We start from the raw sequence: 15,902 nt of genomic DNA on the forward strand, positions 1-15,902 counted from the left end.
TTTGGAATTTGGGAATGTTGTCCGTAGTTTATAGAATAAAACATGTTAATTTTACTCAAACATATACCTATAAATAGCAACATTAGGGAAACTAGAGCTGTATTTATATGCGCAGGTAAACCACTTTTGTTAATAGATTAATTAACAAAAGTGGTCTTTATATATTAATTAGCTCTCTGGCCCTAGTGGTTGCTATGATTTCTATGAAACACCTGATTCAAATGATCAGCTTGTTATCAAAAGTGCTAGCTAACTATTTCCACAGGGACCCCACAGCTTCATATATATATATATATATATATATATATATACATATATATATATATATATATAATACATGCCATAGAAGGTTAAACGCTTGGCTAACCTAGCTTAGGTTAGCTAGGTTAAGTAAGTAAGCTAACGCAGTTCGCTGGACTGTCTGAACCTGTGGTTTTAGTAAAGGCGATGTTACTGCTGATAAAAATGTAAAAAAAAAAACTCTTCTTATGTTTCCTCTCTGAGTCTCACAGACCTGCTTCACACACGCGGGTGTTCTCCCTTTTTCCACTTCATTATTTCAATAGTTAGGTTGACTGGTTAGCTAGGTTGACCAGCTGACTAGATAACTAGTTCTCTGTTACAGTCTAGCTTATAGATTATAGTTTAGCTACCTGTGTGAGTAATGTATTGTAACAGTATTTCACTCAATGTTGACTAACAGTACATGACAGTACAATAATTGTTGTTATGGTAATTTAGCAGTGCATCCCATCATGTTACTGTAATTTTACAGTATCTTCCCACTTTCATGTCAGCTGCAATGAAAGGGTGGGCTTCACTGAGAGTCAACAACTCTCCTATCAGTGTTTTACAATCCCCCATAAAACAATTATAAGATAATTATCCTACAGGGTTCATACGGTAGTGAAATACGTGGAAAATGCATGACATTTGAACATAGCCATTTCCAGGCCTGGATAAGTTTTGGGGGAAAAAAACAATGAAGTTTAGGAAAAGTCATGGAAATTTGGTCTACAAATTTTTGTGTTTCAGTTTATTGATGGAGAAAATGTATTTTGAGCTAACAAAAACGTCAGCTCAGAGTTAATTTAGTAATTTATCCCTACACAATGGAGCTCTCAGGATCTGGCCCATTTTATTATTAAAGATTGTGTAAAAATAACAGCAAATATGATTACAGTTATGTTCAAAAACAGTTTGAACATATTATTCGTCAAGAGGTGAAATTAATTTCTATATGATGGTAAGTGAATACATTTCTATACTTAAATATAGAAAGATAGATAGATAGATAGATACTTACATACATACACACTTTATTGATCCCAGAGGAAAATTCTGGACATCAAGTAGCAGGTATACATAGTACATAGAAGCTACAAAAGAAGGATAAGATATAATGATACATATAAAATTTCATAAAATATAAAGTATAAAAGTAGAGGGTTTTTTTTGTGGGTGTGTAAAGAATGTAGTGCAGTTAAACACAGTAAAATAACAATAAACTCCAGTAGCTGTGAATATTATGAGGATAACTGATGTCAGCCAATCAGAAAGTGCAAGTACACAGTTATATAATAATTTAATTTAGCAGTACATATTAGTTACATATTTTTCAAATCTAGGCGTGGGCAATGATGTAAAAATATATCACCGGATATGATACACAATATATTCTTCACAAAATTTATCATAATATTTTGACACACTGACAGAATGCACAGTTACCTCCATCAGTGTTAAAATACTTTAGTGAATGTGCTGCCCTTTTTTTGTAATCTGGGGAACTTCCTCTGCTTTTCTAAATAATGCAAATACTTCAAATCATATACCTCTAACAAACTAACTACTTCTACCTCATCTCCTTCTTCCCTTCCTTTCCTTCCTTATTCCACTATTTCACTTTGGCCTCCTTTAGGCCCTGTCTTAAATGTTCTTTGTCTTGAACTTTTGTGTCTTATACTACTAAATGTACATCATTATTGTAACTTGCTTTGTACAAAAGTGTTTGCCTAATGTAATGTAATGTAATGTAATGCAATGTATGTTTTTTACAAAAGCTCTTAATATAAGCAAATGTAATAGCACTACTGGAGCTGTGTGTTCTGCCGATGATTTGGAAGTTGGCCAAGGGAGGCATGTCTGTATGGGAGGAGACCACATTTTTCTGACTCTAGTTTGTGTTTGTTTTAGGAGTTTTCTATCACTCGAAAAGATGCTTTTGTACTCACTACCACAGATCGCAGGGAGATCAATAAAGACATTTATGGTGAGTAGTAATTCAGTCCTTGACCCACTCACTCACTCACTCACTCACGCACTCATAAGGGTATGATATTATTTATTTAATAATAAAGATATGGACACAGAAAAAAAAAGTTTTTTTTTTTTTTTATATTTTCTGTTGCAATAAATATTGTAATTGAATGATTGTCCAGCCCCAAATTCACTTCTTGTCCTATAGTACCGGTAACCTAAAATCTGATTTTTACATTGCGATCGATTAGGAGAACTTGCGAATGGCAAAACATTACACCTTCTACAGTCTGTGGATCAAGAGCTGACCAAGGCAACTCAAGAGCGAATTAATTATCTTCCACATTACCACACCATCGTGCAGAGTGGACAGTATGAGTACTATGCAAGTGAAGGACAGAAAGCACTACGTGAGTTTATCTTCTTTCTCTTTTCTCCCACAAACCCAAAAACAAATGTGCATGTTTTTGTAATCTGTAATAATTAGTTTTATTAGTTTATTAGTAGTGCTTGTTTTTATTTTATTTTAGCCTACGCTTTTGCTGAGCTCATTGATAATGCACTTTCCGCCACTTCACGTAATCCTGGAGTCAGGAGGATTGACATCAGACTGGTGAGAATGCAGAACAATATTTATCTATTTATTTATTTTATTTATTTTTAAGTTATGGAGGGTAACACTACTCCTCTGACACTGCAGCCTCCATTCATCAGCTAATTGTTAAAATGAGTAAACCTTTATGGCTTAATCTGGAGAAATCCCATGTGAAATAGACTTGGGTTGTAGTGAAACATGATAACAAGAACAAACCTTTGTCAAATAGCCCACGCCCATTCACCCATAGCAATTCGTAATACATCACTTTTAGCCAATGCTCCCAACAGACTTACAATGCTAGTGAAAGGGGCATAGCGTTGCCCATGCAAAGAAATCTCTATTTTTACACCATTAATAAGCTCAAAGTTGAATTCTGAGGGCCCAGACATTTAAAACGATGGTAAACAGATTGCAAAAATAATTCTGTTCAAATGCATGAATTCCAGCTGTTACTAAAAATACAGCTCTGGGAAAAAGGTGATTCTTTGCACCAGGAGTGGCATAAAGTTATCCAAAAGCAGTGTGTAAGACTAGTGGAGGAGAACGTGCAAAGATGCATGAAAACTGTGATTAAAAAACAGGGTTATTCCACCAAATATTGATTTCTGAATTCTTTTTTCTTTGCATTATTTGGAGTCTGAAAGCTCTGCTTCTGTTTTATTATTTCAGCTATTTCTCATTTTCCGCAAATAAATGTTCTAAAAGACAATATTATTTGGAATTTGGTAGAAATGCTGTATGTAGTTTATAGAATAAAACAACAATGTTAATTTTACTCAAACATATACCTATAAATAGCAAAATCAGAGAAACAGGTTTAGAAACTGAAGTGATCCCTTAATTTTTACAGAGTGGAGTACGAAGCAACTTTGAGCTTGTTAATGGTGTAAAAATAGACATTTCTTTACATGGGTAATACTATGTCTCTAACCCCTTTGGGAGTATTGACTAAAAGTGCTGTTTTTTGGTATGCTGGGGGTGAACACATTTCTCTTTTAAGTGTTTTAAAGCAAAAAAAAAAAAAAAAAAAACTAAGCTGGTGCTGTTGGCCTCCATGGGCTAGATATGAAGTGTTTCAATACTTATAATTACTGCAGGTGTTTGTAATGGCTGCCTGGTAGACCTAAAAATTAAACTCCATTTTAAAATAAAATAATAAAATATCAATGCCTTATGTAATAACATAACTTGATTTATTTTTTGTGTTTGACTTTCCCTATTCTCTTAGATGTTTATCACTCATTATTTTTTTTGTGTGTGCGTCTTCTTCTGTGTCTCTCTCTTCCCGTCTTCTAGTTGTTTGATGAGTCTCAAGGTGGTCCAGCTGTAGTGGTGATGGATAATGGTCGTGGGATGACCTCTAAAGAGTTAAACAACTGGGCTGTTTATCGCCTTTCTAAATTCAATCGAGAAAACAGCACTTTTCAGAGGTAAACTAAGACCTAGATTGTGGTGTAAAGTGGTAAAGCAAATTTGGTAACTATATGTAAGTTGATGTAAGAAAAGGTACTTTGGGCTTTTATTAATTTGATTTAAGTAATTTTAAAGACAAGACAGGATACATGGCACATGATGCACGGTTTGTTATATATTTTTTACCAGTGAATATATATTTACCAGTGATTTTCTTTAAAGAGTATCCCAAAAAAATAGTTTGCAGTGTATTTAGCAAAAAATTATATTAAAAGGTTAAGTTTAAACTTACTGGCAGACCCAGGGAGCGTTACATTAGTCTACATCATTTATTACATTTTGTTAACTAATTGCATAATTGTAATTACGTACCTAATGATTATATTTGCATTATATGTTGATACTTTTAAGCTTGCACTTTCTTTTTTTTATGCAGTTCAAATGTGCACTTGATGTGACAAGTTCCTAATTTCAGTAATAACTTTATATACATTCAGATAATCTGCTATTGATCTGAAAATGTAGGAAGAGTGTGGTTGTGAGATTAAAGTGCTGGAGTCGGTGGCTTAAGGTTCTTTTTAAACAAAGATACCGAACAGTACAGCATTAAAAGGATATTAAATGAATAGCATGCTTGTGCTCAGTGCACATTGTTTTTTTGCATTCTGAAATTTCTGCTTGTTCATATGAGAAGTCAAACACTGATTTAAAACCCCAACATGAGCAAACAAGTCCAGTCGGAGGCATTTACACCTCACAGCACGCATGACAAACAACCTCAATTAAAAAAAAAAAAAACACAGAAAAAGGACATGCAGTAGATGTTTTTGATCGATAATAGATTGCTCTGGTGATGACATTGTCTCAAAATCACACTAGAGCTGATCAGGCCCTAAAAATCCACCTGACCCTACGCAAGCCTGTGCATATTCTGTCTGAGCCAGACCAGGACCTCTCTAAAAAACAATCATTATGAGCCTGATTAAAACCTGAATTTTTTTTAAGTAGAGCTAAAGTTTAAACTGAGCTTTTTCGATGTCCCAGTGTGATTGGTTGCTTTGCTATTTTATGATCATCACACCATAACTTTAAATAAAAAAAATTGCCAAAAAAACGTAGGCCTGTTAAGTGCCATTTTCTTCAGCCAACCCCAAAAGGTCCGAGGAAAATGGTGGGAAATCTTGGCCCCGCCTAAATTCAGGTTGGGCATTGGGTCAGGCTCGGGCTTAGGCAGACAATCTTGACTTTAAATCACACCCATTGATCAAGCAGAAAACAAAAAATTTTGTAAGTTGTTTGTCATATTTTTCGCATTACAAGGCGCACCGAATTTTAAGGCACATTATGCGTCATGTTTTCCTTCAAATTCAGAAGTTGAAACCTGAAAAGCTATGCTAAGTTAAGTAAACAAAACTGCAATTCTTAAAAAAAGTGCTTCTGTTTATTTACAGTAAGCTTTGCAGACTTGCAGATTTCCACCAAAGCTAGCTGTGAGTAGTGGCTAATGCTGCCCGACAGCGCTACACTGAGCTTGTTTTAACACAGTAATTATGCAGACTACAGTCCAATATGCTCTCCTCTGAACAGCGAAGAGCTAGCGAGGTTAGTGGCTGGTAATGCTAATTAGGGCTGTCCCTAACGATTATTTTTTAAACGATTATTCTAACGATTATTTTTTTCGATTAGTCGACTAATCTATTCATTGAGAAACATATTTAAATAATTATTTTACGTTTTAAAGCAAACGATAAATTACTATATTTATATATAATAACAACAACAACAACAACAACACAAGCCTACTAAACCAAACCCCACACTTATAATCACTTACATGTACAGCACGTTGTTTAGATCTATAACGCTAAAAATGGATAAGCTCCCATACACCACAACCGTGTGTTGCACTGTTTTCTGTGACCGCTAGATTTTGTGACCACTGGCAAGTAGTTCTCAGCAGACCGGTGCACTGGCCGATTCGAAACGTGTTTGTTTCTAATGTTTACCCCGACTGGCCAAAACGGTTCAGTTTAGGGCTGAGGGTAAGGTGTAGGTATAGAAAGCTTCCGTTTTGCCAATGAACGCTCATAACCGTGAGCACTGGTCACAAAATTCCGACGGTGACAGAAAACGGTGTGACACCGCAGCGCCGACGGCGCTAGCTAAAATAACTTAAGGCAGCTAGCTTAGCTAAACACCTGAACTTATGAATAATGCTACTGTTTCTGGAAACTGCGAAATGCCATGCACAAATATAAACCAAAAATGTATAATTTCTGCCTGTGGCAGGTTTAAAACCTTTGGTAGACAGCCTTAAGTCTTTTTAAGGACACCCGCGGAGACCCTGATGTAAACGGTAACTTACTGTGTGACCCTGTTGACATATGCTCCTGGATGTTTGCGCTTCAAGTGCTCCTTTTGCACATATGGCAGAGGACCACATTGTTGCCCTTTTGCGTGAAATGCTCCTAAACTTTAGATGCCCGCTGGCGTTTTTTTGTAGCTGGAGATCGCTCTCCGGAGTCCATGCTCTCTAGAGCTTAGATTCTCTGCCCGAACCCGACATGACCCGAGGCCCGCCCGTAAATCCGACCCGGGCTCCAGAAAATAGTCCGAGATGTAGGTGTCTGTTTTTTAATTATATTTTTATTTAAAAAAAAAATAACGAAAACTGAAAGTGAAACTAAACTAATTTATTTATAAGCGCTGTTTTCACTACCGCAGTTCTACAGCGGGGGTGTTGTGCCGATTCTGTCCGCGAAGCGGGAGTCAGATTCAGCAGAGAGTCGGATTCGGCACAAACGCGGCGGCACCTCGCGGTCCGCGGTGTCAGTTGTAAGCGCTCGCGCTAGCCGCAAAATACGGCAGAAAACACTGAGGGAGCTGCAGAATTATGAATGGGACTAGAATATGAGCACGAGGAGATCAAAGAGAACCTTCACCTGTGAGTAGCTCTCTCTCTCTCTCTCTCGCACGTGAACTCCTCCGCGTTTGACTTGCAGAACTGTGTTTAGCTGTTCTTAAAAATCATTTTAATTAAATAATAGTTCTATGCTTCTATGTTACCGTGTTAATTAACATAATTCTGATCATATTTCGCTCATTAAAACAGCCCGAAAACAGCCAGTTGGAATTTTTGGGCCCGATCTAACCTCTAATGCTCTCCACAGGCGCCGCCATGTTTACGACGCGCCGACGCACGTTATGCAAATCGATGTATTTTTGTAATCGATGACGTCGATTATGTCGACGCGTCGCCCCAGCCCTAATGCTAATGCTGTTCCAGCGGTGCTAGCCTGGGTTAGCAGTAGGCTATAGGCCGATAATACTCACCTCTAAACTGCAAAAGAGCTAGCGCTTAGAGCAGGTTAGCATCTAAAGCTGATACAGCTTGAGTCTCGGTGCTGGAGAACGAAACTGAAACTCCTGTATACATCGAAGTGGCTTTACTGCTCCTTATAACCTGTATGTAAAATGGATCCATAAGGTACACTGGATTATAAGGTATGTGTTGTGTTGCCTTATTGTGCAAAAAATAGAGTAGTTGTGTATTCAGATTGCACTAGGTAACAGTGGTAAAGGTAAAGTCCATGTGAACATCTAGATGTGCTGGAGGTGATGGGGGATATGATGGGGGTCCACCCAACTAATTGCAGTTCTGATGAAAGTGAAAGTGAAAGACTGTTTATTCTTCAGGTGCTTCTTCAGGTCAAGTCCAAAGGAAACTTTGAATCCTGAGCCTCTGGCACAACCAGGATGTGAGGAGTATGGTGATAGCGTGAAAGAGAACAGGAGGTTAGACACTGGTGTTCAGCACTGAGAGCTATAGATCTATAGATGATTGAAATGTAATAAATCATGATATTTTGAGTTTTATTTAGAACATTTAGGGCCCTATCTTATACCCTGCACAAGGTGCGTTACAATCTTACACAGCGGCAGCAGTCTATTTTCATGCCTTATTTAAATATCAATGGTGCTTGTAAATATATCTACGCTAATGGGCATCGTGGTCTTGAAATTAACTGAAGTGTGTTCAGTTACATTTCTGACGTATTGCTATCTTGGCAGCAGAAAACACAGGTACGTCACTGACTGATTAGAACCTAGACAGGCCCCCAGCTTTTCCCTTCCAAAACGTGCCACCCGAAGTGTGCTGCTGAGGAATGAGAGGACCATTTGAGCAAAGCTATCCATTCACTTCCATTCATTTCGGGGTGTCTTTGAACCAATAATAAATGTATTTCCAAGCCGTTTTCGATTATGACACAGCCCATGTTCTTTTCTACAAAGAATGGATTTTCTGCCATTTGATCCATAAGATTAATAATCTGTTCATAGCTTTAGAAAATAACATTTTTATACAACTATGCTAACGATGACGTAAAAAGACAGCGACCCAAAATACCGTGCTGTAATGTTTGGAGAAGTTGCTCCTCTTATTTAAAAGTACAGAGCTGATTGAATTAGAGCAGGGTCAAAGTAACCTCTTATTATGCAAATATAATACTACTACTAACAGTTATAATACATTGTAGATAGTAAGATAGTAGTAAATAGAAGTAAGATAGACTATGAGAATTATAATGTATAGATAGAACTATAATTTATATTACACATTTATTATTATCATTACTGAGTTTCTAAATGCTTGTTATATAGACAAACTATGAATATTCTTCAGTAAATCCGTGGACTAATATTGGCTATCAGTAATTCTAGTTTATATCTGCTGTTTATTCAATAAAAGCCCCATTATGGGACGGAATGAACTTTTCTCACTGTGGAGTAAATAGTTCTGTGCAGCTCCTATAAACAGTACGGTTGTTTGCACGGCACGCGGAAGATTCGCGTCATGCTGGCGCCTGCGCAATCTCTCACTTTCCCGGTTAACGCCCCACGAGAAGCCGACCAGGAAGTGACACGATTGGCCTCACCTGGCTCCGTTGAAATCAGCGGGATGGCTTGGTCCAGTTAATATATACTGTCAATGAACCTAGACAACAGTCAACCATCAGACATTCATTCTTATTATTGCAATGCAGGTATGCTGTGCACACTCAGTGCTCACACACACGACATGCAATAAACAGAATACAGAATTAAAAAACATTGCTGTTCCCGTAAATGACCTGCTCGCGCACCTTCACAGCCTGAATGTGCAGGTCAGTTTTCTCTGCTGAGAAGCACAGAAGCGCTGCGCTGTTAAAATACCAATCCGCCAAAGTCAGAGCGCACATGCCCTTTATATGTTTTGAGCTGCGTGATGCGTGGTTGAAGGCTCAGCTTTAGATTGCAAAAATAGGGCTCTTAATGTGTATGCAGAAGTTTCTTGGTGAATGAATAAGTATAATGATGATGTACACTGATGAAGACAGAAATGTTCAGATGATATGAATATTTTAACTACAATATTAAGTACTCTAGCAGTAGAATATAGAATAAACTGATATCATGATCTGCATGTGTTGCTTTGTTTTTTTCTGATAGTGATCATTCTGGATATGTGCGTCCCACTCCAGTACCACGCAGTCTCAACAGCGACATCTCCTACTTTGGCGTCGGAGGCAAACAGGCCGTGTTTTATATCGGCCAGTCTGTACGGGTAGGTACTGATTCCCAGTCCATTATACATTTGTATTGTGTGTAATTTAATAATTTGTGGAAAAATTTAGCTGTGTTAAACTTACAGTTGTTACATTTAAACTGTTAAATGTAATTCCTATTTATATGTTTTTGCCGATTATGTAGGTATAATATACGTGGTACGCCATCGCAAAAATCCTAGGATTAAACAAATCCACATAATTGCTGAGAGAGGCATTCAGGAGAAATCTTCAATCACAAATCTTTAAAATCTTCTTCAAACTAGCTCTAATGATCTTAACTACTTTCATCAATATGAGAAATTATTAATTTTACTGTATTTATGTTCAAGATCTTTTATTTTAATGTGATCTAAAACTTTTACAAGTAGAATAGTTTTTCTTTAAAACCAATAATCCCAGCAATAATTACACCAATGACTGTATAGAGGTTTACACATGACTGAATTTCAAATCCTGCTCTCCCTCGCTTATTACTTTATAGGATGAAAAAATATTGAGATATAGAGCTCTGGAAAAACATAAGAGTCCACTTCAGTTTCTGAATCACTTTTCTCTGATTTTGCTATTTATAGATATATGTTTGAGCAAAATGAACATTGTTGTTTTATTCAATGAACGACGGACAGCCTTTCTCCCAAATCTAAAATAAATATATTGTCATTTAGAGGATATATTGCAGAAAATGAGAAATGTCTCAAAAAAAAGTTCTTTCAGACCTCAAATAATGCAAAGAAAACAAGTTCATATTCATAAAGTTATAAGAGTTTGAAAAACAATATTTGGATAAATAGCCTTGGTTTTTAATCACAGTTTTAATTAATCTTGGCATGTTCTCCTCAACCAGTTTTACACACTGCTTTTGCCTTAAATTTTTGGTGCAAAAATTTAAGCAGTTCAGCTTGGTTTGATGGCTTGTGATCATCCATCTTCCTCTTGGTTATATTCCAGAGGTTTTCACAGTCCCACATACTCTGTTTTATGTTTTAATGTGAATTAAATATGGGACTACAAAGTTTGACAATTAGTGTATTTTGTTTTTATTAACATTCATTTAATTTTACACAGCGTCCTAATTTAGAAAAAGGAGGGGGGGGGGGGTTGTATATAGCCTCTATACATATCCACCTACATAAAAAGATGACTGTATACAGCCACCAACAATTCTATTGTTGTTCTATTCTAGAGTTCTACTTCAGTGACCTTTAACCCTTTAAAATGCCTTGACCAAAATATTTTTCTGCAGTAAAATAACTAATTAACATTCTGAAAATTTGAGGGATTTGAAATTCACTAAAGGACATTTGGAGAAGCTGCCTGTTTCCCCTCTACTCCGCTTAATAATTTTAGATCAGTAACAGGAATCAAGCCAAATTCTGCTGGTTTGAAAAAAGATGTAAAAATTGTACAAACATAACAAAACTAGAGGGTTGGAGGACATGAACTGTTTGGTTTGTATTCAGAAAAAAAAAATAACAAAGTTCAGGAGAGAGACAGATTTATTATTTGATTCGTTATATTGTGACATTAGCATATTTACTTACATATATTTTTTTATATTTGTTGTTACAACTACAATTATGCTTTTCAGTAATGTTCTTTTATATTAAATATCTGTAATGGTAGTTCTTCTGGTGTCGCATTATATAGCACTGTGGTTAAAATGCGTCCTGAGGTAACTACTGCTGCTGCCACAAAGCAGCATTCATCTTGGATCAGTGTCACTCCTGCTCCATGTGCTTCTGCTCAGGTGAACCGAGCTTGCTCGCCACCAATAGGTAGCAATACATGGATCTTACCTAAAAAAAAGAAAACTAGTAGAAGTTCCTTTTCTACAGCCCATTCTTTCCCTCAACCTAACTTCAGTGATAGTAATCCTTTTACTGTATTGGAGGAGCTGGAAGGTAATACAGTTTGTATTGAGCCTTATCCACCCACCCTTATTGTTGGTGACTCCATCGTTAGGAACGTTCAAGTTAAGAATACGGTTGTAGAGTGCTTTCCTTGTGCACGAGTATCTGACATTAATTCTCAGATACCTACTCTATTAGATAAACATGATGCTGATACTATTATTGTTCATGTAGGCACTAACGATATTTCATTAAGAGAAACTGAAACTCTAAAGCAAGATTTTAACATTTTATTAAGTACACTGAGGTCTTTTGGTAAAAAGATAATGTTCTCTGGTCCAATCCCTCGCTTCAGAAAATGAATTGAGTCTTTTAGTAGATTAACTGCTTTAAATTTGTGGCTTAAAGCATGGTGTAAAACCTTTGATCTAGTTTTTATTGACAACTTTGACACCTTTTGGCAACGGCCAAGTTTTTTTAGGAAGGATGGTATACACCCAAATGGTGTAGGTTCAGCAATGTTATCTGGCAACATTAGTTGTGTTCTTAATGCATGACTGAGGTCACCTAGATTAAAGGGTCATAGGCATACTGATAATGATGTCCCCCATTTTGTTCATGTTTCTCATTTTCCAATCAAGTCTATTTGGTCATTCAGGAACTTAAAGCGCCATAGTGCTTTTAGAGGTGTCAATAGATCCAATCTGCTTTATCCACCAGTTGTTCGCCCTCTTAATCGCTCATCCCCTGATATGGTAAAAGTAGCACACCTTAATGTTCGTTCCCTCAATAATAAAAGTGCTCTTTTGAGTGATGTCATACTTGATAGACACTTGGATATAATTTGTGTTTCGGAAACATGGCTTCATTCTAATGATTATTTAGCCCTTAACTTGAGCACTCCATCTGGCTTTTCATATTTTAATAAACCACGTCTTACTGGCCAAGGAGGTGGCCTTGCAGTCATTTACAGAGCTGGTTTGCCAGTAGTCGAAGTCCCTACTCCTTCTGTAACATCTTTTGAGTGTTTAGTTTTTAAAATTGGTAGTGCTCCCTCGGTTCTGGTTGTTGCTCTTTATCGCCCTCCAAAATATAATCCTGATTTTTTCTCAGAGCTGGCTGAGTTTTTAACTCTTTTAAGTCCTATATGTTCAGCAATCCTATTGATTGGTGATGTCAATATTCATGTTGACAGTCCTTCCTGTCACATTTCTTCACGTTTTATTGAAATTATTGATTGTTTTAACCTTACTCAACACGTTAACTTTGCCACCCATAATAAGGGCCATACTTTGGATTTGGTCTGTACATCAGGTATTATTATTGGTGATTTGGAAGGTACTTATATGAGCTTTTCTGATCATAAACTTATCACTTTTAGTGTTCATTTGCCTCATCCCCCTTCAGCGTGTAAAAGAGTTTTCAATTATAGAAATATTAAAGCTATTGATATGAAACACTTTTCTCGTTCTGTTGCTGAATTGAGTCCTTTCAACTGTGTCAGTACATATAACAGTGAATTAACAAGCTTGTTGGATAAGTTTGCTCCCCTAAGAGAGCGTGTTATTTCTTTTAGAAAGCCCTGTCCCTGGTATTCTCCAGAACTTCGTTTGCTTAAAGTGAAGGGGCGACAACTTGAGCGTCAGTATAAAAAAACGGGACTCATTGTCCATAAACAATTATATGACCAACATCAGTTGGATTATCATTCTGCTTGTAAGTCTGCTAGGGCGTTTTACTATTCGCAGCTAATTAATGAAGACTCAGGTAATCCAAGAAGGCTTTTTAGTACAATCAATAAATTGCTCAATCCAAGAAACTCCCCAGTCTTCTCAACTGTAGATCACTGTAATGAATTTCTTACCTACTTTACTAGTAAACTGTCACACATTAATGACTCTATTCGTTCTGCTTCTCCAACTGATCCTATTGTTATTAATCCTGTTTGTTCTCCGCTATCAACTTTTAATAGTTTTAGTTCTGTTACTACGTGTTATGTTCTTAAAGTCATTTCTAAAATGAGTTCCTCTACCTGCATTCTTGATCCTATTCCTACTCATCTGATTAAGGAATGTCTGGATGCTTTTAGTCCTCTTATCAGTAACCTGGTAAACTTATCTCTCACCACTGGCCTTGTCCCTTCTGAGCTGAAACTAGCTGCTGTCTTTCCTGTTCTTAAAAAACCTGGCAGTGCAGCTGAGGACCTTTCTAACTACCGCCCTGTCTCGAACCTTCCATTTTTAGCCAAGGTTTTAGAACGTGTTGTTTCTGCTCAGGTTCAAGAGCACGTTTTGCAGTCTAAACTTCTTGAACCGTTTCAGTCGGGATTTAGAGCAGGACATAGTACTGAAACTGCACTGGTGAGGGTTGTCAATGACCTTCTTGTTTCAGCGGATGCAGGTTATATTAATATCCTTATTTTGTTGGACCTTACTGCGGCCTTTGATACAGTATGCCACTCGATTTTGTTGGATCGGATGGAAACGTGGCTGGGTATATCGGGTACTGTGCTCTCCTGGTTTCAGTCATATCTCTCTGGTAGAAATCAGTTTGTGACGTTAGGTAGGAATAAATCTCACATTGTTCAGGTTGGTCAAGGGGTTCCTCAGGGCTCCATTCTTGGGCCTTTACTTTTTAGTATTTATTTGTTGCCACTTGGGCACATTTTTAGGAAATACGGTTTGAATTTTCATCTTTATGCTGATGATGCTCAGGTTTATTTTAGCTGCAAGAGTGATTTGGCACCTGCATGTGAGTTGCTCTCAGTGTGTCTACATGAGATAAAAATTTGGATGCAACAGAATTTCCTCCAGTTAAATTGCTCTAAGACTGAGGTTATTTTAATTGGTAGTCCATCTGCTTTGCTTAAGATCAGGAATTTTAATATTATTATTGATGGTATTCGGATATTGCCCACTTCACAGGTGCGTAATTTAGGCATTATTTTTGATAGTGAGTTAAATTTTGAGACTCACATCAAGAACATTTGTAAAGTTTCCTTTTATTATCTTAGAAATATTGCTAGGCTCAGACCTTTTCTTTCCCCATCTGATGCCGAAAAACTGGTACATGCGTTTATTACATGTAGACTGGACTACTGCAACTCGCTTTACTCTGCTTTACCAAGGAAATCTCTCCAGAAGCTGCAGTATGTTCAGAATTGTGCTGCCAGAATGTTGACCAATACCTCACTACGGGAACACATCACTCCTGTACTAAAGAAACTTCACTGGCTCCCTGTCCGAGTACGAATTGATTTTAAGACTCTTATTCTAACTTTTAAGGTGGTACATGGGACTGCTCCGGTCTATCTTTGTGATCTGGTGAAGTTTTACACTCCCTCACGCAATCTTCGCTCTGTTAGCCCTTGGACATTACAGGAGCCTATCTGTAAGCTCAAAAGGATGGGAGAGAGAGCATTTTCTTTTAGAGCGCCACGATTGTGGAATGCTCTCCCTGAGGTCATTAAAAGTGCTCCTACCTTGGACTGTTTTAAAAAATTACTTAAAACTCATCTTTTTTCTTTAACATTTAAGAGTGGTTAAGTGTTTTTGTTTATTTTGTTCTTGTTTATTTTACTAATTTTATGTAGCGCTTTGGGTCTTTAGAAAAGCGCATTATAAATGTAAAGTTATTATTATTATTATTATTATATAATGCTTGAATAGAAATCCTATTATATCAGGCAGACAATTGACAAAAATCCTGGCCTGTGAAGGGGTTAATTGGTTGTGTATCTTGACGTCTAATGTTAAATGAGTGATTTTTTTTAAACATCACTACAGAAATGACTGTGTTTCAGGCTCAGTAAAATCTAGAAACAAATGTGTAAGTTTGGAAATCCCCATAACCTCAACCATTAACTGTTTTAAAGTGGCTTATTTGTTGTATAATATAGCCATAGTCCCTGATTAATGATGAATAAATGCACTGTAAAGTTACTTACTGCACTCCAGTTTAGATATAGAGTTTAGATATGGAGGCCAACTTAGACTCAAAGTTTTCAAATATTAGGTCTCACAACTTAAAAATTCACTGTTTTATGTTGGCCTAATTTAAGTTCTATAAAAATGTATATTGTAAGTTCTGCTGACTGTCAAATGCATGTATTAATTTTTTTTTAGCAACTGTAAAACTTATCACTATAACATATATGTCTTATTGTCAGTCATA

General features: G+C 36.8%; 1 protein-coding gene across 2 annotated transcripts in view; it reads left to right on the plus strand.

Annotated features, from left to right (window-relative positions):
- The window catches only part of smchd1 (structural maintenance of chromosomes flexible hinge domain containing 1), a 67,435-nt gene that overhangs the window by 1,168 nt on the left and 50,365 nt on the right, over positions 1-15,902 (plus strand). Inside the window, exons 2-7 of one of the 2 annotated variants that reach the window (XM_022677622.2) lie at positions 2,197-2,272; positions 2,511-2,669; positions 2,790-2,872; positions 4,154-4,287; positions 7,967-8,065; positions 9,761-9,875. In XM_022677622.2, coding sequence (XP_022533343.2) covers positions 2,197-2,272; positions 2,511-2,669; positions 2,790-2,872; positions 4,154-4,287; positions 7,967-8,065; positions 9,761-9,875 — 666 coding nt within the window. The remainder of the gene's footprint in view (positions 1-2,196; positions 2,273-2,510; positions 2,670-2,789; positions 2,873-4,153; positions 4,288-7,966; positions 8,066-9,760; positions 9,876-15,902) is intronic. The other variant, XM_022677623.2, reaches the window with a different exon arrangement.

The sequence above is a fragment of the Astyanax mexicanus genome, chromosome 8 (genome assembly GCF_023375975.1).
Source record: "Astyanax mexicanus isolate ESR-SI-001 chromosome 8, AstMex3_surface, whole genome shotgun sequence".
Taxonomy (NCBI): domain Eukaryota; kingdom Metazoa; phylum Chordata; class Actinopteri; order Characiformes; family Acestrorhamphidae; genus Astyanax; species Astyanax mexicanus.